Genomic DNA, 23,308 nt, shown 5'->3' on the forward strand with positions numbered 1-23,308 from the left:
GAAGCAGAGGCGGGGCTTGTGGAAACGGCGGCCGCAGGGTTGGAGGACTTGAGAAGGAGCGAAGATGGCGGAGTGAGGCGAGGCGCGGCTAGCTGGCCCGTGGGCCGGGGGCGCGGGAGCCCCCGAGCGCTCCCGCTCTTCTGCTGTCCCGTGTGAGGTAAGCTGAGGCCAGCGACGAGGGTACGAACAGGAGGTGGCGCGGCCGAACCTGTCCCGTCTGAGGGACGGAGCGCACGGGCCCTGCCCTCATCCAGCGCAGGCCTCGGCCGGTCGCGGGTTTCCTTCCGAGCTGCCCCAGGGCGGCCGCCCGCGCCTTCGGGGGTGTGTTGCACCACCACTGCGTCCTCGACCCGCAGTGACCTGTTCAGTGCCTTGCCTTTGGCTGCCTTTGTGCTTTCAGCTTGTTCCAGGTGACTTCACCCAAGGTAGGTGTATATCTGGCTTTCGCTGCGTCGGCCATCAGTTTATCTTTTGAAGAATATCTTTGTTTTACTGATTTATTTATTCTCCTCTCCTCACGGCTTCGTGCCTACTGTTTTGCTTGAGACTCCGGTTATCAGTCAAGGCCTTTTACAGACCTGAGTATTTTGTGTCCCTGGCCCGTTGACCTTGAGATTTGGTGTAACCAGTTCCCCCCCGGGATTTTAATTTGAGTCTGTGTATCGTGCTTGTTATCTTGCTTATCTTTACTGTATCCATTCGTTCCCACTCCCACCTTTAAAACTTTTAAGATCTGAGTAAACAGCTTTGTCCTTGTGTGACCTGATAGTTGCCTAATGGCGTATTAATCTCGGCTGACTCTAGGTAGAATTCACCATTGTTTTCCAGAACTAAAGGAGTTAGTGTACAATTTTAATTTATTTTTTACAGAGTGAATGAGAAATTTTGGGAAATTACTAGAAAGTAACTTGTGTAATGTGATGAGGTTGCAGAGTATAATACCATCAAGTATGTGTATTTGGTTCTTGTTTAACTTTATGGGATAGCTCTTTTTGTAATTCTAGTTGTTACAAACCTCATTCCTTTAGTTAAATTCTAGGAAAGATTCCTGTTGTTAGGTTTCTGAGTTGGTGAAGCCTTGTTAAAACTGACACGTTTGTTGGGTCCCGTTTGAATGACATTATAATACAAATGAATGTTTCTGGTATACCTTTAAGACCTTTCTGTTGTTTTTGTCAGGAGTATCTTTCTTCATTTTATCTAGGAGAGGAAATAAGACGGGCCAGAGGAAAGGACCAGAGTATTCTTCCTACCTTACAAACAGGGGAATGGTCACCTACACTAAAGCAAAGGTCTTTTGTGGGAGAAAAGGGACCATAGCACCATCAGATTCTCAAAGATGGCAGTGTTGTGTAAAACCTTGAGAACCATTGCTCCAAGAGTTCTGACACCTTCATAAAATTAATGCCAGTGCAGGTAGAGTGTAACCTCTTTTCTGATTGTTCCTTCTGAGTAGTTTTTAATAGTGATTTTTTTAGAATAGTGTGGTTCTTTTGAATAAATCTTCACATGAATGCGTATGGCACAAGTGAGGGCTGTATCCTTACTGTAATGGTGTTTTTGTTTTTGTTTTTGACATTCCAAGAGTGTAATGTTATTTTTATTTTTCGTTACCACAGGAAGAACATTTTTCTTGACTTTCAGGTGCTTTTTATATTCATCTCGAAAAGAAAACATTCTGAATTCAGGATTTGGCAAGTAATAGTGGCTAATGCTTCCAAATACTGTTTAAGCAGATGGAGAATAGCTAGTGAGAAGTGGAACAATAAATCATTAGCTTCAATAGATGAACTTCAAAAGTGACTATAAATTATTGACATTTAAGCTAAATCTTTTATTCTCAATGAAAGCAAGGTATTAAGTATAAAAAGAGAAAAGAAAAACTTGATCATTTGCCCAAACCTGTAATTTTTATTGGATAGAGAAAAAAGATACAGATTTAATTAGATTGAAGGAGATCAACTGATAAAATATAATTGTTACTTGGCAAATTTTAGAATACATTCACTTAAGTTTTACTTAGAGGCAAATATTGATATTTTAATCTTTAATTTCTAAAACCTTTTCAGTACACTTTTAATACTGCTAAATATGAGTCTTCTTCTGAATTTACCACAAAAGTAAAGTGCATTCTGTTGCTCAAAGAGAAAGAGGAGATAGTGCCTTCATAATTGATGATAACTATATGGGCAAATTAGGATTCATACCTACTGTATTAATCTCCGGGGGCCTGCTGCAGCAAAATACTACAGAGTGGGTGACTTGAAGATCAGACATCCAAAATCATGGTGTCAGCAGGGCCATGCTCTCCCTGAAGGTACTAGGGAAGGACTTTTTCCAGGCCTTTCTTCTAGCTTTTGGTAGTTGGCTCGTCAGCATAACTCCAGTCTTTGCAAGGCATTCTCCCTAGGTGTGTCTGTGTCCTAAGTTCTCCCTTTTTTAAGGACACCAATCAGATTAGCGGCCCACTTGGCTCCAGTATGACCTCATCTTAATGAATTACATCTGCCGTGACTCTCTTTTCAAATAAAGTCGCTTTTTGAGGTACTTGTACAACAACATACGAATTTGGAGAGGACACAGTTCAACTGGTAATATCTAGTGTGATACACCTTGATTATGTTACATGAAAAACATTCAATGTACAACTGTTTTAAGGATTAAAATCTTGTATATCCCTTGTATAAGGTACTTAGAGTAGTCAAAATTGTAGAGCTAGACAGTAGAATGGTAGTTACCAAGGGCTGCAGGGAGAGGAAATGGGGACTTACTACTTAATTGGCACAGAGTTTCAGTTTTGTAACATGAAAAGAGTCCTGGAGATGGATAGTGGTAAATGGTTGCACTGAACTGAACACTTTAAAAGGGTTAAGATGATAAATTGTATGTTACATGTATTTTACAATTTAAAAAAAAAATGGAAAAAGATAAATGAAAACCTCCAACTATATTTATACTTCATATTAAGGAGTAAAAAGGAAGGGAAAGAAATAAATGCCCTTTGGGTGATAAGAGTTTTTATCATAAGCCTTTAGAGTGAAAACTTTGTTACTTGGATTTAGAACCTTAATTAAGTCCAGGTAGACTGTATTAAATAACAGAAATTCAGCTGAGTAAATTTAAAGATCAGATTGGCTTCATTAAATGATTCATGAGTTGGACAGCATCCTATCTAGCAAACAGAAAGGAGCTCCACTGAGATGTAGAAAAGGGAAAGTTTTAAACATGGGAAGGTGGCAGAAAAAAGAAATTATTAGCAAAGATTGCATTGTTTCAGGGAAGGTCATCCTCCTAAGGGGAACAGAAGGGTTCTGCTAACCAGATTGACTGGTTAAAGGTTAACATTCCTGGAAGAGGTTGAAACTGCCATTAGTTTATGTATTAAGTCTTGGATTGGTGATGTGGGTTTAGCACAAGTGATTTTGTTTTGGGCCTGTTGTCTCTTTTTAACAACAGTAATAGAAATTTGACATTGGTGTAGCACAATATTGATAGCAATCTAAATATCCATCCATAGGGAACTGATGTAAATAAATGCTTCTATACTTACAAAGTAGCTTTAAATTCTGATACAGAATGACATCTGACAGAGAGGAGGGAAATCACTCAGTGAGAGTGCATGCTTAGCAAACACGAGGTCCTGGATTCAATCTCCAGTACCTCCATTAAAAAAAAAATTAAAAATAGAACGAACTCTAATATGCATTAAAGGGAAAAGCAAGGTGGAGAACAAGATGTATAGTGTGCTTTTACTTGTGGGAGGAAATAGATCTACTTAAACAGTTGCTGTGTAGCCATAGACTATCTCTAAAAGGATATAGAAACACTGTATATCCTGTTTTACCTTTGCCTATCATGTGCATTTGTTACCTATTCAAGTAAATAATTAAAAAATTTCAAAGAAAGGAAGCACTCAATAAATATTTGATAAATGACTGAAAGTTAAATTTTTGCTCAGGCAGTGATTTTATATTAGTTTAGTCTGTCCATATCTGGGGGCAGAAACTGTCCAATAAACCCAGCACTTGTTTTTAATAAGATACTTAAAAACTTAATTTGAATAACAGTGATAATCCATTGTGTTTCATGAAATGTATTCAGAATTTACTACAAAGTAAGAAAGTATTTAACTCCCATGATATATTATTCTTCCCGTCCTTAGAGGAAGCAAAGTGTATGAGCTGTTTATCGATGCACAACAAATGACCCAAATCTTAGTGGATTAAAACAACAGTAAACATTTATTATCTCTCACAGTTCATGTGGATCAGGAGTTAGGGAGCAACTTGGATGGAGGTTTCTGGCTTAGGATCTCTTATAAGGTTGCAGTCAAGCTGGAGTGGCAGTCATCTGATCTTATTCCATGGTGGCTCATTCACATGGCTAGCAAATTCATACTGGTGGTAGAAAGTCTCATTTCCTTCCATTGTCAGCCTCTTCTAGGGCTGCTTGAGTGTCCTCATGATCCAGCAGCTATCTTCTCCCAGAAAAAGCAATCCAGGAGAACAAGGCAAAACCACAGTCCCGTATATGATCTTGACTCAGAAGTCACACACTGTCACTTCCTCCTCTTCTCTTGGTCACTGTTTTGACACCAACTAGTATACTGCAGTACAGTTCTGACACTAACCATCTAGAATTAATGCAGACCCCACAAGTCAAAGAGCATGATCACTAACAAGACTGCCCTCACTTTAGATGCCAGCACACTTTGGAGTATCCCTAGGCCACCTGCACTTCCGACTAACTGGCTGCAAATTCAGGGGTTCCCATGATGACCCTGATGGGACCAACGTTTGGTGTCATTGATTTTCTCTGTTGTATTTCTATTTCTCTATTTGTGCTCTAATATTAGTCTTTTTCCTTCCTTCTTGCTAGCTTTAGGTATAGTTTATTCTTTTTTTAGTTTCTTAAGGTATAAAGTTAGGTTGTTGATTTGAGATCTTTTTTTCTTTTTTTATTTAAGCATTTACAGCTGTAAATTTCCCTCTTAGCACTGCTTTTGCTGCATCCCATAAGTTTTGATATGTTTTGTTTTTGTTTTCATTTGTCTCAAGATGGTTTCTAATTTCCCTTGTGATTTCTTCTTGAGCCATTGGTTGTTTAAGAATGTGTTTTTTAATTTTCATTGGTTCATTTACTATAAATTCCAAGGATTTATAGTTTCCCTCTAGGGACAAAGGCCAGTCAACTTTTTTATTATAAATTAGTCAAACAGATCAACCCTGATTCATTGTCAGAAGGAACTATTAAAGGGTGTGAATACCAGGATGCAGCAATAACAGGGGACCATCTTAGAATTTGAATACTCAGATGAGTCAGAACAGGCTAGCCCAAGTGCTACATTGAAAATTCCTGTTTCCCCTTTTCATCCTCCCAATAAGTCAGGTTTTCTAATATGAATTACTTTGCATAATCAACAGCACTAAACAAGTGACTTTAGAGACCCAGAAGTGACTTTAGAGACCCAGAAATGCCTGATAAGGCACCAGCTTTACAGGGGATATATTTGTAAGTTTTGTAGATCAGAGTGTATAGTCGTAGTTTCTTCACGTAACTCTAGAACCCATGTCTATTTAAATTTTAGCTCATGTTGGTTGAGTGTATTTAAGAATCCTGCTGTTCTTTGATTTATTCAACAAAGTTTTCTTAAGTGCTTACCACGGGTCACACACTATTTTCAGTGAACAAAACGGGTTCCTTCCTGGTGGAGCTTACATTTTAGACAAGACAGTACATGAGAAACATAATAAGTACCTTATGTAGTGTTTCATGAATGAATAAAAAGAAAAGTAGAACAAGGTAAAGGGGAACGGTGGGGGTATGTCTGGAGAGGATGGGACAATAAATAATCTTAAATTGGGGCTCAAAGTAGGCACTCTCTGAGAAAATAAAGTCTGAATAAAGACTTTAAGGTGAGAGGATGAGCTTTGCAAGTATCTGGGGGAAGAGTCTTCTCACAAAGAGAACAGCTAGTACATGGGGTGTAAGGTAGGAGCATGTCTGACATCGCAGAAAGAGCAAGGAGTCAGTACGGCTGGAGCCCATGATGGAGAAGGAGATGGAGTTGGGGTCGGAAGAGATACGGTGGAGAGTTTATGGGGAATTATGGATAATGGTCAAAACTCTGGCTTTTTACTAAGCTCCTATTCATTCAGTTTTCACATGAGTCCTACAGTTTGTGATAGACTATATAAAATTGAAGTCATATCTGAGATGTGAAATTAGATATTATGAAGAGAATACAAGTTTATGATAATTCTAGCATTATTGCTTAATATTAAGATACAGATTTGGGGGGTGAGGTTTATATATGATGAATATCATTTTTACTTGTTGGTATTGCTGGAGGAATTTGTTTTTAAAAGAAGAAAAGTGTTTTTTAAAAAGGCTTCTTTGGTGCTTACTTGATTTATATAGAATTCGTTCAGCATACTTTATTTGTGGAAAGAACTAGTTTGCATCCTCTTTCCCCCTCAACATTACTGCCAGTTATCTGGTCATTAGAATTGAACTGCAGAATAGTCTAGTGGCTGATGCAAACTTTGAATTAGCCTGAGTAAGCTAATATAATGAAACAGCTCTGCTCCCTATAGGGATCTAAAGGCCCATCTGTGGATCTTCTCAATTTTTCCTCTCACTTCCTCTGCTGCTTTGCAATAAATGCAAATTCCATAGTCTTTCTTCTGATTTGATTCTGAATTAATTTACATTTGCCTTTTGTAGGTTTTTGAATCAGAACTGCCTTGTCTTCAACCAGAAGAGGTTATTCAAGTTCAATTTGGAATTGAGGTATTTTTTTATCTATGTGATATATTAAAAAGGGGAGGACTAGGAAGACTAATTAGCCAGTCACTGTTGGCCATTTTTGTAAGCTTAAGTAATTTATTTCAGCTTTTGATATGCATCTGTGATTTATTTATTTTCTTTAATTTGTGAAATATACATAACATAAAATTTATCATTTTAACTATATTTAAATGTACGATTCATTGGCATTAAGTGTATTCACATTGTTCTGCAACCATTACCACTATCTATTCCAAAACTTATTCATCATCCCAAACAGAAACTCAGTATTAATTAGTAACTCCCCACTCCCTTACCCCACCCCAACTCCCAGTTCCTAGTAACCTCTATTCTGCTTTCTGTCTATAAATTTGTCTAGTCTAGATACCACATGTAAGTGGAATTATACAGTATTCATCCTTTGTTTGATTTACTTTTACAGATATTTGCAATATAATAAGTTATGTTTAACAGCAGTGAACTGCTAATGTTTTTTACATGCTTGCCTTTGGTCATCATGGTATATAGTACATATTGTTTTACTTATGGTTATAGTTTATCAAATTTTTATTGTTCACTATTGGTCTTGTGTAGTTGAAGATAATTCAGAGTAAGATGATGCATATGGTTTTGAGTGTTAAGTATTTAGACATCAACTTTGGAGTACAGTACTGCTTTTAAACATGAATGTTTTATATAGAATAATTTTATATCTCTAAAAACTTGGCTCCATTTGCATTAAGAGGAAATTGATGTGTATATATCATTTTACATAATACAAGTTTTTATATAAATCTGGCTTTTTGTATCATATTAATTATTTTTTCTGGCTACTGCTTCTGCTTTTCTGATGATAATACTGAATTTGGAGGCGTGGTTGGACATTTTATTTTAAACAATATGCAATCCAAAATATTTTTTTCTAAGTGTTTTTAAATATTTAAAAGTAAGCTCATGTAGAAGTACCTATCTTAATCTTCCTCTTTTTAATTTATTTTGTATTTCCAGATATTTCTGTGTTGTCTCTTGGACTGAGGTAGTTCTGCTTCTCCTGTCGGGCCAATTTCCCTATTCTTCAACTGTGGATATCTCTTCTCTACACTTTACCTTTGTGATTTGCATTGAGGAAGACTGCTTTTCTTTTTGTTCCACCTCTCAGATTCAACACAGAGAAGCTGCGGGAATGCAGTCATCCTACCAACTTCTCCAGGAAGAAAGAAGCTACTGACATGTGTCTGCAGCTGCTATTTGCTTAATCATAAAGAAAGCTTACAAGTTAAAGGCTGATCTGATTTGAAATAGGTGCTTAGATGGTGGTATTTGTGAATTCTTTACCTTTTGTTCAAAGCAAGAAGACTGAAAAAATAGCCAGTATGGATGACATCAGGGTTTTTTTTTTTTTTAATGTCTTCCAGTTTTGGCCACAATCATGATAAGCACAGTTGAAACTGCAGCAGTAAATTCCAAACATATGTTCTAATTTGAAATGAAAGAGATGCTTAAAAAAAATTACATACGTATCTAAATCCTGGCTCATCCTCTGACATAGATTTACTGGATAAGAACAAAGGTTCAGTTTTGCAATAAAACCTTTGATGTGATAAAGAAGCATAAAGATAGAATATCACAAGATTAATTTCATATGTGAATAAACCATCACAGTCTCTATAAATGCACATTTTCACATGTGTTAAGTCCACATTCTTGGATGATAAGAGGAATTTTTCTCCTAGAGAAGGAAGCTGTGGTTGACTTTCTCAGAAATCTTTGGACATTTGGTATTTTTTAATGGTTTTTCATTCTTCTAAGGAGGGACCACTTTGTACAGATGCTAACCCTGTGAATGCATACTTGGGTTTAGTGAAAAGTTGATAAAAGGAAGCAAAACAGTTTTGAGTCCAGTAATGGAACCCTCTTCACCTCCCTAGACAAGAGACTTCTATATTACAAATTACTTCATTCTTTTTTGTGGAGTCTTATATAGCACTTGAGACTTGGTTTTACATGCTGCTAAGGCTGGAAGAAAAGTGGCATAAGTGGTTTTTCTGTTCAGAAGATGTGGTGGACCCTACAGTATGACTTGACTTCAGCTTTGGACAAGAGTAGTGAAGAAAAAAATGAGGAAAGTTTCCATTTAACTCCTTTCTCCTAGGAAAAAGAAGTGAAAATGCATTATGCAGCTCCATCTGACTTCATGGTGTTTTACATTCTGTAGCTCTGTTTTTTGTAAAAGCATAAATAACTTTTTTCCTTTGACCCGAGATTGGTTCTTGGATGTTTGATTTATTTTTTAGGCAATGGGTGTAATATTAGGCTGAAAAGACTGGGTCTCAGGTAACTTTGTTCAATTGGAACTAAACTTTCTCATCAGAGAATGGGCCTCAGAAGAAATGTTCCCAAACGTATTTAGATTAGTGTAGATTTAGAAGAAATTCAGGATCTGAAAAAAAGAAGGAAAAAAAAAAGTCAAGAAAGATAGTTCCGAAAAGAAGTAATGGATCTTCCTTTGTTTCTGTTATGTCTTAATGCTGTCTGTGAACAGACTACAGTGTAAAGATGTCCTTGTTTCCAAATCAACAGAGGACCATTGTATGAATTGTCACGTCTTTACATAAGAAGAATGAAACCTTTATTTATAACAGTTTGTAAATAGAGAAAGGATTTAAAGCTGCTTAGATGAAATTAAGAACAAATCATCTTAGATTATCTCTGTGATACAGGGAATGTTTGCCTAGGGCCATACGTGCTGTATTGCTTAAATCTTAGGGCAGATTTTACCAGAATTTGAGAGTGATAGAAATAGCCAAAAATGGGAAATGTTGAGCACTTTTAATAATTAATTACACTGGTCAACCAATTTGAAATGGCATAAGAAAGCTTTTTAGTAAAATAATTATATAATGTAGATAAAATATACTTTCCTTTAATTGAGGGCAATTATAGACTGGTAAATCATAGTATAAGTAACTTTGGATAAAGGTAACTTAAATTTTTCTCTACGTAACTTCCCAGCCACTTCCTGTTTTCTTATAGTATTTTGGAATTTTTAAAGACAGAATGGAACCTTTATATGTGAGTGTCATTGGTATGTTGAGACTATCATTCTCTCAAATTCATGGAGAATTTGTATCTTCAGTTGTCTGTTATCCATCTTCCCCATGTCTTTTTGGCAACTTTCTGAGTAGAATCATTTGGCAGGGGATAGGGACTTTGTGCTATCAGCACCAGTGAAACCATCTCTGGCCTGCTTGTTTGAATTATGTATATGTATCAGACCCAGCTTCTCTGGTTGCTTTATATATTTTCATTTCATAGCTAAGAGAATCACTATTTAATGCTCTCTTTCAAGTTGTTTCTGCATCTTTCATGGCTTTCACCTGATGGTTTTTAACAAAATGGATATATTCCATTTGTATTTACCCAGTGTTTACTTAATACTATCTACATTGTTTTTCCTGGTCTATTTTGGTCCCCTTCTTGATGGCAAAAGCTGTAATTTTAGTCAGGACTATGACTTTGCTATGCCTGCTTCCTTTCCTTTGCTTATCCATGTTAGCTGGCAGTTTTTCCTTTAAAAAACTGAACAAAAATGGGATATGTGCAATAGAAATACATATATATATATATGTATATTTTAATACTTGTGGACAAATGTTACAAGTTGTTTAAGAACAACAAAATCACCAATGTCTTCCATTTTGAGATGTGTATAGTTTTGTAAGCATTAGTGCTTGGTAGCGTATTGTAGTGCCATGTTAGGGGTTAGTGCATGAGCCTAGTAATAATTTAAACTTCAGGATGAGTTATTGATAATAACTAATAGTGTAAAAAGAATGGAAATTCTAGACCTTTTCTTTTTTCCTAATATCTGAATCCATGATATTCTCCCTGGGGAAAAGAGATTAAGGCCAAGAGACTCATTTATGAATAGAAATGTGGGGTCACAATGTGAAATACTATCTTTGAGGATATTCAAGCTTTCCATGTGGGAAGCTGGAAGGCAGCTGCCTTTGAGTCTTATGAAATCTTAAGTCAAAATGAGGCCCCATTACATGATTGTGCTTTTGCTCTTATAGTTTGAGGTAAGATTTCACACTGTTTTCACATTGTATGTCTTCTAAGTTTGTTTTCCCTCTCCCTTTGCATCAAATTATTTTATATTTTGCATGTCTTACTGAGATGCTATGTTAATTGCTCAAGTGAGTGCTTTTTTAATCTGCAGACTATTTATGTTCCCTGTCTGCAGTATGCTATGTATTAACAGAACACTGGTCAGTAGTTGGGTACTCGACATTAATTTGTCATGGGCTTTTCCTGTTTCTAAATCTGCTGAAATGTGTATTGATGGGATTTCAGACCTTTACATGAGAATTGGAAATGTAGCTAAATGGAACCTACCTAGGTTGCCATGTATTAACTAATTCTGCTTAGTTAAAGTAAGTTGCCTCAGACAGCGTTCACTTTTTTCTACTTTACTTGTAGAAATAAAAGTTTTGTTTTGAAAGCATAGCTTTCTGTAGAAAAGAAATTCCTACCTCGAAAAGCTGCCTTGAGAACTTGGAAATGGCAGTTTTCTGGGGTGATTTCTAAATCACAGTATTAGGAGAGTCCAGAATTTACTGACACAGATTTTACAGTTAGTATCTTTTTTTAATATGATGTGTCTCATGTACAGAAGCAACTTACAGCACATTGACTCTTGGGCAGCAGAACTCCAGGAACCCAGGTTTAGAGTCTTATAGTGTACTTAATTAAAGTAGTTGTACTCTTGGTTCAAGTAGGTTAGTGCCTGGGAGAATCCATTTCTGAAAAGCATTTAAACATTAAAAAAAAAAAAAAAACCTCTGAAAAGGTAATGAATGCAAAATAGCACAGTCTATAGGAAAGGATATTTCCTGTTGCAAAAAAAAAAAAAAAGCCATAAGATGAACTATTAATTTTCAAGAGGTAGAATTTTAGTAGCAATAACAGTTTTGCATGTATAGTAAGTTGCTTTAGTAAGGTTGTACAGTAGAATACTACTTGAGTTTGTGAGGCTCTGTGATCAACAGAGTTGCACAAAAGGAAAACGATGTTCTAGGTAAAGAGTATATAAAAGGTATTCTTTCTTTTAAAACTATGAATGTATATGAATATATCATTGTGTGAGAAATAGCAACTTTTGTGTAAGTTAAAGGTTAAAGACCCTGTTTGTTTCCTAGAGTGGAGGATTAGAGCCATTGAATGAAACTTCTAGCGCTTAATCTGGAAACAAATGTACTACTGATGTAGCCCCACTGAAGCCCATTGTGTGGGGATTTTGCTTATGATGTTTCTTTTAGCATCAGGCATTGATAAAATGGCATACTTTTTGCTTTGTCACCTTACCTTTCTCAGCTTGTTTCCTGGGTGCATTTTTTTTTAAAAGGAAAAGTTTGTTGTGTGTATATTTAGGGTTAAAAAAAAAAAAAACAAGAATTTGGATAGTTGGCTTTTCCTCATGCCTGTTACTGTAGAGGAGTTAGGAGTTAAGGGTATAAATTAAAAGGATTGACGGGAACAGCCAAAGAGAGTATGTTGGCATTTTAAACCTTGTCTAATGTAGGTGTGTCAAGGCCTATGGCCTGTGACTGCTTATTTTATTAAGAACCCAGTAAGCTAGTACCTTGATCTGGGTTAATCACACAGCTCTCACATCAGGATATAGTAATAGAACGAGGGTGACTTCTCGCTTTTACCTCACGTTCATCTTGGCCATTTAGTACCTTGGAAGATCCTTCAAAAGATTGGGTCTGTTGTCCCGTGTTTTCCCAGGGGAAAAAAACTGGAAAATGAGTGGATTTAGGAAAATAGTGCCTCTTGAATATTTAATTCTTAGATGGCAACTCCAAAGGATAGGGAGAAGGCTATATTAAATTGATTATAGCTCCTCTTTAAATGTCCTATGCCATTAGTTGGTGTTAGAGACACTGGAATAACCAAGCAATATTCAGACATCTGCACGATCATGAGGACACCGCTGCATATTACAGTGATGTCAACAGTTTAGTTACTTAGAACAATTAGATTACACTTAACAGCCACGTTAATAGTTGTAAATGCTCAAATGTGCTACAAGTTTTTGTAGTCTCAGAGTATGTGGTTGATTATTTTTCAATATTGTTGTGGTCTCATGTTTACTCTTTGTGTACCTGTGATATGCAAAATATGAAGAGACCCTGGGCCTCCAGGAGTTTACATTCTCATGGTGCTGCTGGTGCAAGCAAATTGCTTCTAGTTTATTTAGAACATTGCTTGGCTGTTAATTATATAATATTTGGAAGGGTTCCTTGGCCAACAGTTTTCAAAAGCAGAGGGCTATGCTAAACTTCAGGGCATTGATTTTGAGTTTACATTGTATTAGCTCTGCTGTTCATAAACTCCTTTTCCCCAGGGAGCTGTGCAGGTAATGCTCGTTAATGTGAATCAGAAAAGAAACCATTCTGCCTAAGAGCATCTTCACTATCTCTATACCACCTATGCTCTTCTATGCTGTCGCTTTCAAATGGCCAAGAAAACTTACTGATCCAGAAGACTGTACATCTCTCAGTTGTTTTTCTTCTCCCAAGTTTTTACATCATTCTCTACCCACAAGGACCAGAATTTGCAATTAAGCCTTTTATAACTGAATAGTGGTCCTAATTTTAACCTTTTTGTGTGTGACTTTTGTAACCTTATTGCGAAGCAGCGTTGTGAGAGATGTGGAGCACCTGCCTGCATTTCTAAGCAATCATTTTATTAACCCACATTTTTGGTTGAAACTTTGCATGTGTTCTTGTTATTCCCCCTAATTCCTCTGAGTCAAAGGGTTTATTTACTCTGCATGTTTATTAAAACTGGGTCTGGATGAAAGTATAAGCAATAGTGGCAGGCCCATAGTTCTTATTTTAGAGTACTAATATTCTAATGCATGATTGAAAATGTCCAGTGTTATGTGGTTAGCAGTAATTATATATATGCATTTATTAATAATGAAGCAATAGAGACTTAAACCAATAGCTTGAATTGTTTGGATTCTTAGTTTTCATTTTCTAATTAAAGATTATCTTACTTCCATTGAAATGGGAGCTAGAAGATAAACAGGGGCAACCACAAGACATTCAAACTGTCAGGAATAGAGCATAACTGTGCTCACCCTCTAACCTCTTGCCTGGTTCCATTAGTTCCCAAGCATGTTTAAAAATAAAAGGCACAGACTAAGCATGTTGAATAAAAAGATGCTATGGCTATAATAATCAGAAAGGTGCAGAGTTTCAGAAAGGATAGGGAATACCAGTGTGGAGTATGTAAAATAACTAGAGATGGTGTTTGTCTGATGTTTATGTGGCTTAAGTTTGGATCTCTTAAGACTAGAATCTTGGAAGTGAATAGAGGCAATATGCACTTACTTCACATGTTCCAGGATATTCAGATAACTAGGCAACTTTTTTGATGGTACTGGTATTAACCAGCCATAAAGGGCCCTTCCAGCAAAGGAGACCATTCCATTTTGTGGAAATAGTCCTGAAAATATCGACATACCTGTGTTTTGGTTTCTCTAATGTTACTGGATTATATTTTAAAAAATTTTTTTAATTGTTTATAGCCAGAGTTTTATCCTTGATGTTTTGGTTGGACTGCATAATTTGTTGCTTAAGCTTTTGATGCCAGGTAAACAGGGGCAAGTTTTCTTATTAAAAACAGAAAGAAAAGAAAAACCTTGCCATTTATTTTCTTGTTTGATAAAATAGATCAGTTTATGGTGGTAGCTTAAAATTTTTTGAGGTTATTCCTGACTTTGAGATAATCCTTTATAAGTACAAGTGACATGACAAATAATACACAAATGGAATTCGTTATATCTGAAAAAGGAGCCTAAATAGCAGAGATTCAGATTAGATGATTTTCACTAGGCGCCTTCCAGGTTTCATGTTCTATGATTGAAAGATAATTTTTCCAAAATGATTTCAAACCTCATTTTAATCTTTGCTGTGGAATTTCACTCAAATACCTTTAGGAATGTTTAAGTGGAATGGTAACTTTGCAGTAGTTCAGAATTGAGTTAATCATTTCACTCAGTATAGGAAGTGAGATGTCATATCCCATATTTAAAGTTTCTCTTTGGTACGTACTGATAACATGTCTGCTGACCAGTGAAACCAGTAAAGATTAAAGGACAGAGTTTCTCTAAACTCTGTTCCTATTATTCTGGTAAGGCATATTAAAATAGTTAATATTAGAAACCCAGACATCACAGATTTCTCTAGGAATGCATACTCCTAAATTTTCTTTAAAGTCAGAGTAGATAAGTTAAGGTTACTGACAAATTTCAAAAGGTTTGTCTGTGTTGTTCATGGTATGCCATGCTATAAAATGTCTTTCTCCCAGGGATAAGAAAAGTATTCTGGCAATACATTATCATCAGTGCTTAAATAGCAGTAATAGTCTTGGCGCTTACCTTAAAACCACCCATCATTTGTAATTGAAAATATTCATATTAGAGTAACCTTCACATAGTTTCATTAAAGTAATTGTTGCTATTTTTACTGGTTGTTCAGCATCTTCTGCATTGCATCACTGGTATGAGATGTTAAGACAATTTCATTGAATGTTTGAAGTTTTTTACAAAAGGCAGCTTGCTTCCTAATCTATGCATCTTTGGGATTTTAGAAGAAATTTTATTCTTTGCTGTAAAAAGGAACTGCTGTAAGAGTTGGGAACTCTGCACCTGTGTAAATATATTTTGGCAATAAAGCAGCATGGGCTGAGAATGCACTGAAATTTCACTGTGGTGTTACTTGGAATGGGTAATTCTATTAATGCAGTAAGTTACGGAGATGGAGGAAGGAGCCTCTCCGCAGACATGTGCTGAGGTAGGCTTCAAATGAAAAGAAGAAAAGACAAAAGGGCTTGGGTTTCTTGATACCAAGATGTGGCAGTTTCTGGTATAGTCCAGGGGAACAAAGAGGAACCCCATTTAAACTTATACCCTTACACCATTCCTATTTTACCTTTAGGACCAACCTTATGCTAGGTCTATGAGCAAATGTTTAGTTTCTGCTAAGGAAATAGAGCTAAGTTTGATAATGATACAACTTGCAGAGAATCCTTCCTATCTGAAATTTATAAAGTAAATGTAAAAGAAGGCTTTATATTTAGTATTTAAATATTGGGTAAGTTAACTAAAGAGGTTTTTAACATTAAGAAGAGATCCTTTTTGAGTGAGGGGAAAGGAATTTTTTCAGGTTTAAAATGAGAAAGATGTTACAAACTTCCTTGGGATTGGCCAATGTCAAATGGAGAGGAACAAAAGTTATGTGGTTTCTGTGGTGTGACAACTAATGTAATCACTCCTTTGATTTAGGAGACTATTAATTTAACATACACTTACAGACATACGCCACTCCCAGGTACTGTGCTAGATGTTGGCATTACAAAAATTGAGATGTTCTCTGCCATTAAGGAGCTCAAAAGTGTACAACTCAGGGACTTTCAATACGTAATTTTTTTGTTCTTATAAGTACATGGAATTTTGAGAACACTTTTATTCAACATATATACAGTGCTAAATGGTATCAAACTACAGTAGAGTAGCTTTGGAATCTGTTAATATCAAAGTCCTTACTATTGATGTTAGACTTCCAGAGGAGCTCTTATACCACTAAAGCTTGTTGAAAAAAAAAAGTCAACCATCTGTGAGAGTATCAATTAGTATAACATTTATAGAAGGCATAATATCAAAACAGTAAATGTACATGCCCTTTGACTGTGTCCCACTTTTGGGATCACCCCCCTAGAAATACCAGGACAAATATGTAAAGATACGTACAAGGATCCAATACAAGAATGGTTAAATTCTGATACATGATTGACTCATGTGTAAATGTTAAATAATTTGTGTGGCCTGGTATAGAAAGCTGTCCGTGACATACATTGTGCGAGAAGCAGGTTGCAGAATAATGTGAAAAACATAATTGCCTTTGTTTTATGTCTATATATGTCCGCATGCATGAAGGTTATAACAACATTTATTGAGGACTTATTCTGTGCTAAGCTTTAGGTGTATTAATTCATTTAATCCTCACTATAGCCCTAGTTGGTTTTTAATCCATATTTACAAGTAGACATTAAGTAAACTGTTCAAGTTCATGGCTAATAAGTACCGAAGTCACAATCTGAATCCAAATCATCTGGCCCCAAAGGCTGCTCACTTCCCAGCATGCTATATTGTGCCTCTCAGAAATGTAAGGGGGAGTGTACTTTTACTTGTTATTTTGTCACACATCTATATCTGAATTTTTTTCTAGAGTAAACATGTAAAATGTACTTGGGAAAAATCTATTTAAACCAGCCAGCTTAATTTGATGCCAAGTTCAAGCATTTAATTTTCTATTGAAAGTCTACCAGAACAGCAAATCCAGAAGTTAAGGAAAATAGCTTTTTAATTTAGATAAATGAAATATGTTGAGGCAGACATACCTACACACAATAAAAACCCCAATATATTCAACATAGTATTCAATATAGTATTAGTAGCTTTCATTCCTTAGGAGTAGAAAACAAGAGCTTTTCTAGTACTGGTTGTTGCCAGAGGCTTCACCCTTAAACCAAGTTTTGCAACTCACAAGCATAAAGCAAGTCAGCATTTTCTCCAGTTTAAAATATTTTTAAAGGAAAATAATCCTTTATGCAGTCTAAAATGGAAAGAATCTGCTATTTTAAAAAATTAGCTACATCTGAACCACCTTAACTATATCATCTCGTGATTATGCTAGTGCCAGCCCCTCCTTAGTGGTATGTTTGGCACGCCCTCCTACCCATTCTCCACAGGACAACCATGATAAGGTTCTAAAAAAACGGATCCTGACAAAGGCCTTTAAAATTCTTTAAGGGCGTCCCATTATTTTGGGGGAAAAAAAAAACATCCTTCAGGAGGCCAGTGAGGCTTGTACCTTCTGGTTTCTGGACACTTGCAACTCTATAGGCCTTCTTGTAAGGGCCTCACAGGGCCTTTGTACAGGCTGGTCCCTCCATTACCTTGTTAATTCCTACGCATCTTTCAGACCACTGCTGAAACATCATCACTTCCTCAGAGAGGCCTTCCCTGACCCCCCAGACCAGGTCAGTTACCTGCTATGTGTGTTTTTATCTGTATATCCCTTTTCTTCAAAGCCCTTCCTACAGTTGTGATTTTACATATCTTCATGTGGTTATCTGAATATCCATCTCTGACTAGATTATAAATGCAGGATAGAGAGTGGCTGGTTTTGCTATTTTTTATTCCCAGTGGTTAGCATAATACTTTATAAATATTTATTAAATGAATAATATAAGCTATTGAGCCACAATGCTATATAAAGCAAAATATGAGAAAAAACATTTCAGTGAATGATGTTTTTATCATTCCTTTCATTATTACCCTGTTAAGCTCAGTTTATAACTGAAATGAGAAAGACAAGTATATATTATCCAGTTAACATTACCAACAGAATATGTATGTACCTGTATTTTACATAAGAAAAAAATGATTTTCTCAGTATTTATTTAACAATTGCTCTGTGTAGGAAGAGTAGTCAACATAAATACAACTCTATTTCCAGGCCAACTATGCATCTTTAGATCAGAGCATTCATGGGACATTGCCTCTTAACTAAATTTGTAGTCAAAGATGTTTTCAGAAGTAAGTATTTTGAAGCTGATAAGAAGCTAAAATAAGTTCTTAAGACAAATAGCTATGAAACCTAGACAGAAGTCTCCTTAGTTTCTCATCCTCTAGAAATAGCTTCACAAGTCATGGAAAATCAGCTTAGAGGTGAACATAATAAAATATATTTCCCATCCATTCCTTAAGTTGATCTTTCTTGAGAAGTGAACAAACAGCACCTGTTGTTGAAGACAGCCATAAGGCCTGACATGGATATTCAAGCTTTGACTCTGGATCAGTTTACTAGCTTGGACTGGTCAGGAGTCACTTCCTTCAGAATCTCCATCAGTGAATTTAAGCGAGTGTGCATTAACATTATCTTCTCTTTCAGCTGGGAAGAGAAATAAATAGATACCAGGGCATCTTAATATTAACCCTCAATCTGCAGTTTCTAGAAGCCACTTCACATTTAAGCTAGTGGTTGCGAGCTGGCAATATTGCAACACATTTCATTAGTACATTTCTTCTATTTCTGAAAGAACTTTACTCAACAAACCTAGAGCACAATAAGGTGACAGATAAAGTTTCATGTGGAAAAAGACCAGCCACTGCTGAGCATCACTGCTTCTTGGTCTCCCTCTTTCCTAGCCCTTAACAACAAATTTAAACTCCAGAACTTGGAGAAGGGAAGAATGGGATAAGAAAGCCTGCAGAGATAGAAGCATTAACCAGCCTTTCCCTTTTATTCCAGTGATGAGAATCTAACTTTTTTCCCTCTGTTCACAGTAAAAAATGTGTTTCTTTACTATTGTGCTAATGGTCTTCCGAAGTAGCTCTGGTTGTTGGGTTTAGAACAGATGTTTGTTGTAACTAATTTTCAATAGTTCTTTCAGCTTAGAATACCTATACCCAGAACCAAACTTAGTGGTGTTACTCAGCAGACAACATGTACTCAACTCAGTCATGGGTAAGTCTTCTGTTGAAGTAAAACAAATCTTACTTCTGACATAATCTGCATAGCACACTAAGTCTACTTTTTATGATCCAAGGTACAATTGTGAATACCCAGAATTCACCAGGAAATTTTGCTTAAACAGGTCACTCTAGAGCCCATTCATTTTATTTGGGTGCCCTTGGACATGATGAATCATTTTTGTTGCTTTCAAGATTTTTTCAGTCTTTATGTTTCAGCGTTTTTACTACATGTTGGGGTATAGATCTCTCTGCATTTATCCTACCTGGGCTTGCTTAGGTTTTAACTTACAGATTGTTTTTCATCAAATTCAGGAAGTGTTCAACCATTATTTCCTTGAACATTTTTTCTACTTTCTCCTCTCCCTTTTGTACTCCCATTACAAAAACAGAGGTATACTTGATGGTCCAGTAGTTCTCTTAGGCTGTTTATTTTTCTTTTTTTCTCTTCTTCAGATTGCAAATCTCTTCAGACTGCAAATCTCATCAGTCTATCTCCAAGTTTGCTGATTTTTTGGCCAATTCAAGTCTGTTGTTGAGCCCCTCTAGGGAATTTTTCATTTCAGTTACTGTACTTTCCAACTCAGGGATTTCCATTAAAAAAATAAATAATTTCTATTTCCTAAGGGATATCCTCTATAATAAGACATTGTCATCATACCTTCCTTTACTTCTTTAAGCATGGTTTCCTTTAGTTTTCTGTACATATTATTAATTGCTGCTTTGAAGGCTTTGTCTGCAAAGTCCCAACATCTGGGCCTTTTCAAATGCAGTTTCTGATGCCTACATTTTATCCTGTGTATGGGTCAGACTTTCTTTGTGTGTCTCCTAATTTTTTATTGAAAACCAGGTATTTTAAGTAATATATTGTAGCAACTCCAGATACTAAACACCCCCCTATTCACCTCCTGGCTTGTAGTGGTTGTTTTTTGCTTATCTGTTTGGTAGTTGGCTAGACTATTTTATTGATACCTATTTCCCTCACAGTGTGCAGCCTCTGATGGCACTCCTCAGAGGACACAGCTTTGGGCCTGTGCAGTCACTCTGGGGTAACAGTGGTTTTAGCAGAGCCTTCTTTGACTGTTTCTTTCCCTGATCTCTGTATAAACTGGCTGCCTTTGTTGATATCACACCCAGCTATCAGCCTTCACTAATTTCTGGTTGACTGCTCTATTTTAACGGTGCCCTGGGACATAAATTGCTCCATAGTCTAATCCAATTAAAATCAGGACCATTTTAAGAGAAGTTTGGTTTTTTTTTTTTTGTAAGGGTAGTCTTTAAGGCCGTTCTTTTTTTTTGTTGTTGTTCTAACCCCAGGAGGGCTTTTCTTAGCAGTTTCTCTGATTCTCTCTCATAAACTTCTAACTTGTCTGTGGTTTAGCTTGTTGCTCACACGGACTACCAGCTTCCTCTTAATTGCTCACCACCAAAATCTCCACTGTTTTGGGCAGCACCCCTAGACGTGAACATCCCCACACTCTGTTTTAAATAAAGTTAGTTCCCTTGGGAGAGCTTCAGAGCTTTTTTAGTTAATTTTTTTTTAAAACAATCTGTCTAAATCTAGGCTTCCAAACTGGGGTGGGGGTAATGTCTCTCAAAATAACACCGCTGCTTGACAAGCAGGGTGCTGGGCAGAGGCAGTAGCTTCTGGCCTTCTCAGCTTGCCTCTGCCAGCATGAAATGTCTAGCCTACAAGCAAGGTGGGGCAAGGATGAATGGGTTTCCAGAACTCAGCCTACTGTGTCTGTGGCAGAACTTGCACACTACACATTGCTGTTCTTGCCTGGAATATAAACCCTCTGATGAGAAACGCTGGTAACCTTCCCCTCCTGGGAAGATACCACAGCCCTCAGCTGGGAGCTAGGGAATAAGGATCTCTGTGTTGTTGGCCACATCTGCCCAGATGGAGCCTGCCTCCCTCTAAGCTGGAGGGGCAGGGAAGGGAGGGAGGAGGCAGTTTGTGGCTCAAATGCCACAGACTCACTGCTCTTACCAAGTTTAGTAGATTTTCTTGAATAAATGTCTCTTTGTTTGCTTTATTCCTTGGGGAAAGTTTCCACAGACTTAAGATGCTGTTTTCTCTATAATTTTCTTCAGGTATAGCTGATTTGTTGGGGATGGGTCCGTGGAGCTCATCAGGCCACCATTCTGGAACTCATCTCCCATACAAATTATTTCTAATCACAGTATTTATTTACCCTCCTCATCAACTTAGTTGCTTCGAGCAAGGGTTGGCAAACTATGATAGCCTGCTGCCCATTTGTTTTAATAAAGTTTCATTGCAACAAAGCTATATCCATTTGTTTATATATTGGCTATGGCTGCTTTTGCTCTATGGTGGCAGAGTTGAGTAGTAGAGACTGAATGGTCAAGCTTTAGATATCTGTCATCCAGTCCTTTACAGAACATTTGCCAATTCCTGGCTTAAAACATGGTTTCATGAGCTTAGTTAATGATGCAAATAAATGCCCTGATTACTAAATGGGTAATTAGCAAAGAATAAACTATGAACAGTGCTAATAACAAAACCAACAGTAAACTCTAAGGTTGTTCTTCTGAGGGTAGTAAAGTTATAGCCAAATTTCCACTCAAAATGAGTCAGCAAGCTACCAAAACAAGGTTGCTTTCTTCACCTCAAAACCATCACACCCTAGTAAAATTCATTTAAATAAGAATTCGTAATGATGGTTTCACCACTCTTCTCTGAGACATCTAAGCATAAGGTGCTTGCAAATAGGACAGACCTATGAAGGATGTTGGTGTCTATTCCCAGCACAGAGAGGAGGGTATAGGAATGCACAGCTCAGCAGCTCTCCACCTCCTCCTGAACCAGACCTGACAATAAGGCTTTAATATTTTGCTTTGTGTCACATTCAATACAGAATGTCAAAGCAAGCATAAAGGATTGTTGGAGTACCCACCATTTCAGTGCCCCCAAGTTTACAGGTACAGATTATCAGGAGTTGTCTATATTAAAGGAAACACAAAACCAGCATAAAATTTTACCTCTGCAACCTTTTCTGGTAGAGGTACGTTGTGAATATCCATCTCAGATGCATTTACTATGGCTTTTGTTTTTAAGAGGTAGCTAGATAAAAAATAGAGAAAATATTAGTACAATACAACAGTTAAGATTATCAAGGAGCCAAACATGCAGTTATCTGTCAAACTAAGACTGCCTTCTTACTGATTTCCATTTCAAGATTCATAATGTATTTTGTAGGAAAAGCATTCTCAATTAGCAAGTCATCAAAGAGACTCTGTACCTCATCTCACCCCCTGTCAGCCAGGCATACATGAGCCAAAATTATGCTGGGACAAACTAAAGACAAAAAAACCAGGATCATATGAATAATTGTGATGAGTATAAGTGTCACACTCCACCAGTAGATCATGTAGCACAGAAGAAAAATAATCACATTGTGACAAATACTGTTGGTCCTACCCCATAGCCATTCCTCAGATCTTTCCTGCTAACAGAACCCAGACTTTGTTGAGGGCAACAGAGTGCCCAGTCCTAAAAGATTAATAGTAACTGATCTAGGCCAACGGTGGCAAATCACATATTTGCTTTCCCAGCTTGAGGCAATCATGTGACAGTTCTGCCAATGATAAGGGAATTTTTGCTGATAAAAGGAGACCAATCCCTGTGTTCCCAGACTTCTCATGTATCCTCTTCCTTCCAGTTTTGGATGCTACTATCTGTGGATGTAATGCTTATACCTACAGCAGCCATTGATCCAACAGGAAAGGGACAAGAGAACTGGAGATGCTGACCCAGAACCTTGTCGTGATTGAGCCACTGGAACATTCCTGGAGTGGCCAACTGCCCCACCCTGTACTTGGTAAAGCCACACTTCAGTTTTCTGTTACTAGCTACCAAATTCATCCTAACTGCTACTCACA

General features: G+C 36.9%; 1 protein-coding gene and 2 long non-coding RNA genes across 4 annotated transcripts in view; 2 read left to right on the top strand and 1 right to left on the bottom strand.

Moving 5' to 3' along the window:
- On the top strand, positions 1-15,561 carry LOC105076920 (uncharacterized). The gene is made up of 3 exons (XR_836033.3): positions 1-157; positions 6,727-6,792; positions 7,798-15,561. It is a non-coding gene; the product is annotated as an uncharacterized LOC105076920 (long non-coding RNA).
- Positions 9,053-23,308, bottom strand: part of OIP5 (Opa interacting protein 5) — a 20,891-nt gene continuing 6,635 nt past the window's right edge. The window contains exons 4-6 of one of the 2 annotated variants that reach the window (XR_006728367.2): positions 22,409-22,490; positions 18,670-18,821; positions 9,053-9,229 (exon numbers count right to left, since the gene is read on the bottom strand). Coding sequence is in view for 1 of the 2 variants with exons in the window: in XM_074365919.1 (XP_074222020.1) it covers positions 18,726-18,821; positions 22,409-22,490 (178 nt within the window). In the remaining variant the exon portion in view is untranslated. Of the gene's footprint in view, positions 9,230-16,482; positions 18,822-22,408; positions 22,491-23,308 lie in introns of those variants that run through there. The other variant, XM_074365919.1, reaches the window with a different exon arrangement.
- The window catches only part of LOC141577952 (uncharacterized), an 8,864-nt gene continuing 4,373 nt past the window's right edge, over positions 18,818-23,308 (top strand). Inside the window, exons 1-2 of the long non-coding RNA XR_012507630.1 lie at positions 18,818-19,397; positions 23,089-23,247. This is a non-coding gene — a long non-coding RNA (uncharacterized LOC141577952). The remainder of the gene's footprint in view (positions 19,398-23,088; positions 23,248-23,308) is intronic.

Source organism: Camelus bactrianus, chromosome 6, assembly GCF_048773025.1.
Source record: "Camelus bactrianus isolate YW-2024 breed Bactrian camel chromosome 6, ASM4877302v1, whole genome shotgun sequence".
Taxonomy (NCBI): Eukaryota; Metazoa; Chordata; class Mammalia; order Artiodactyla; family Camelidae; genus Camelus; species Camelus bactrianus.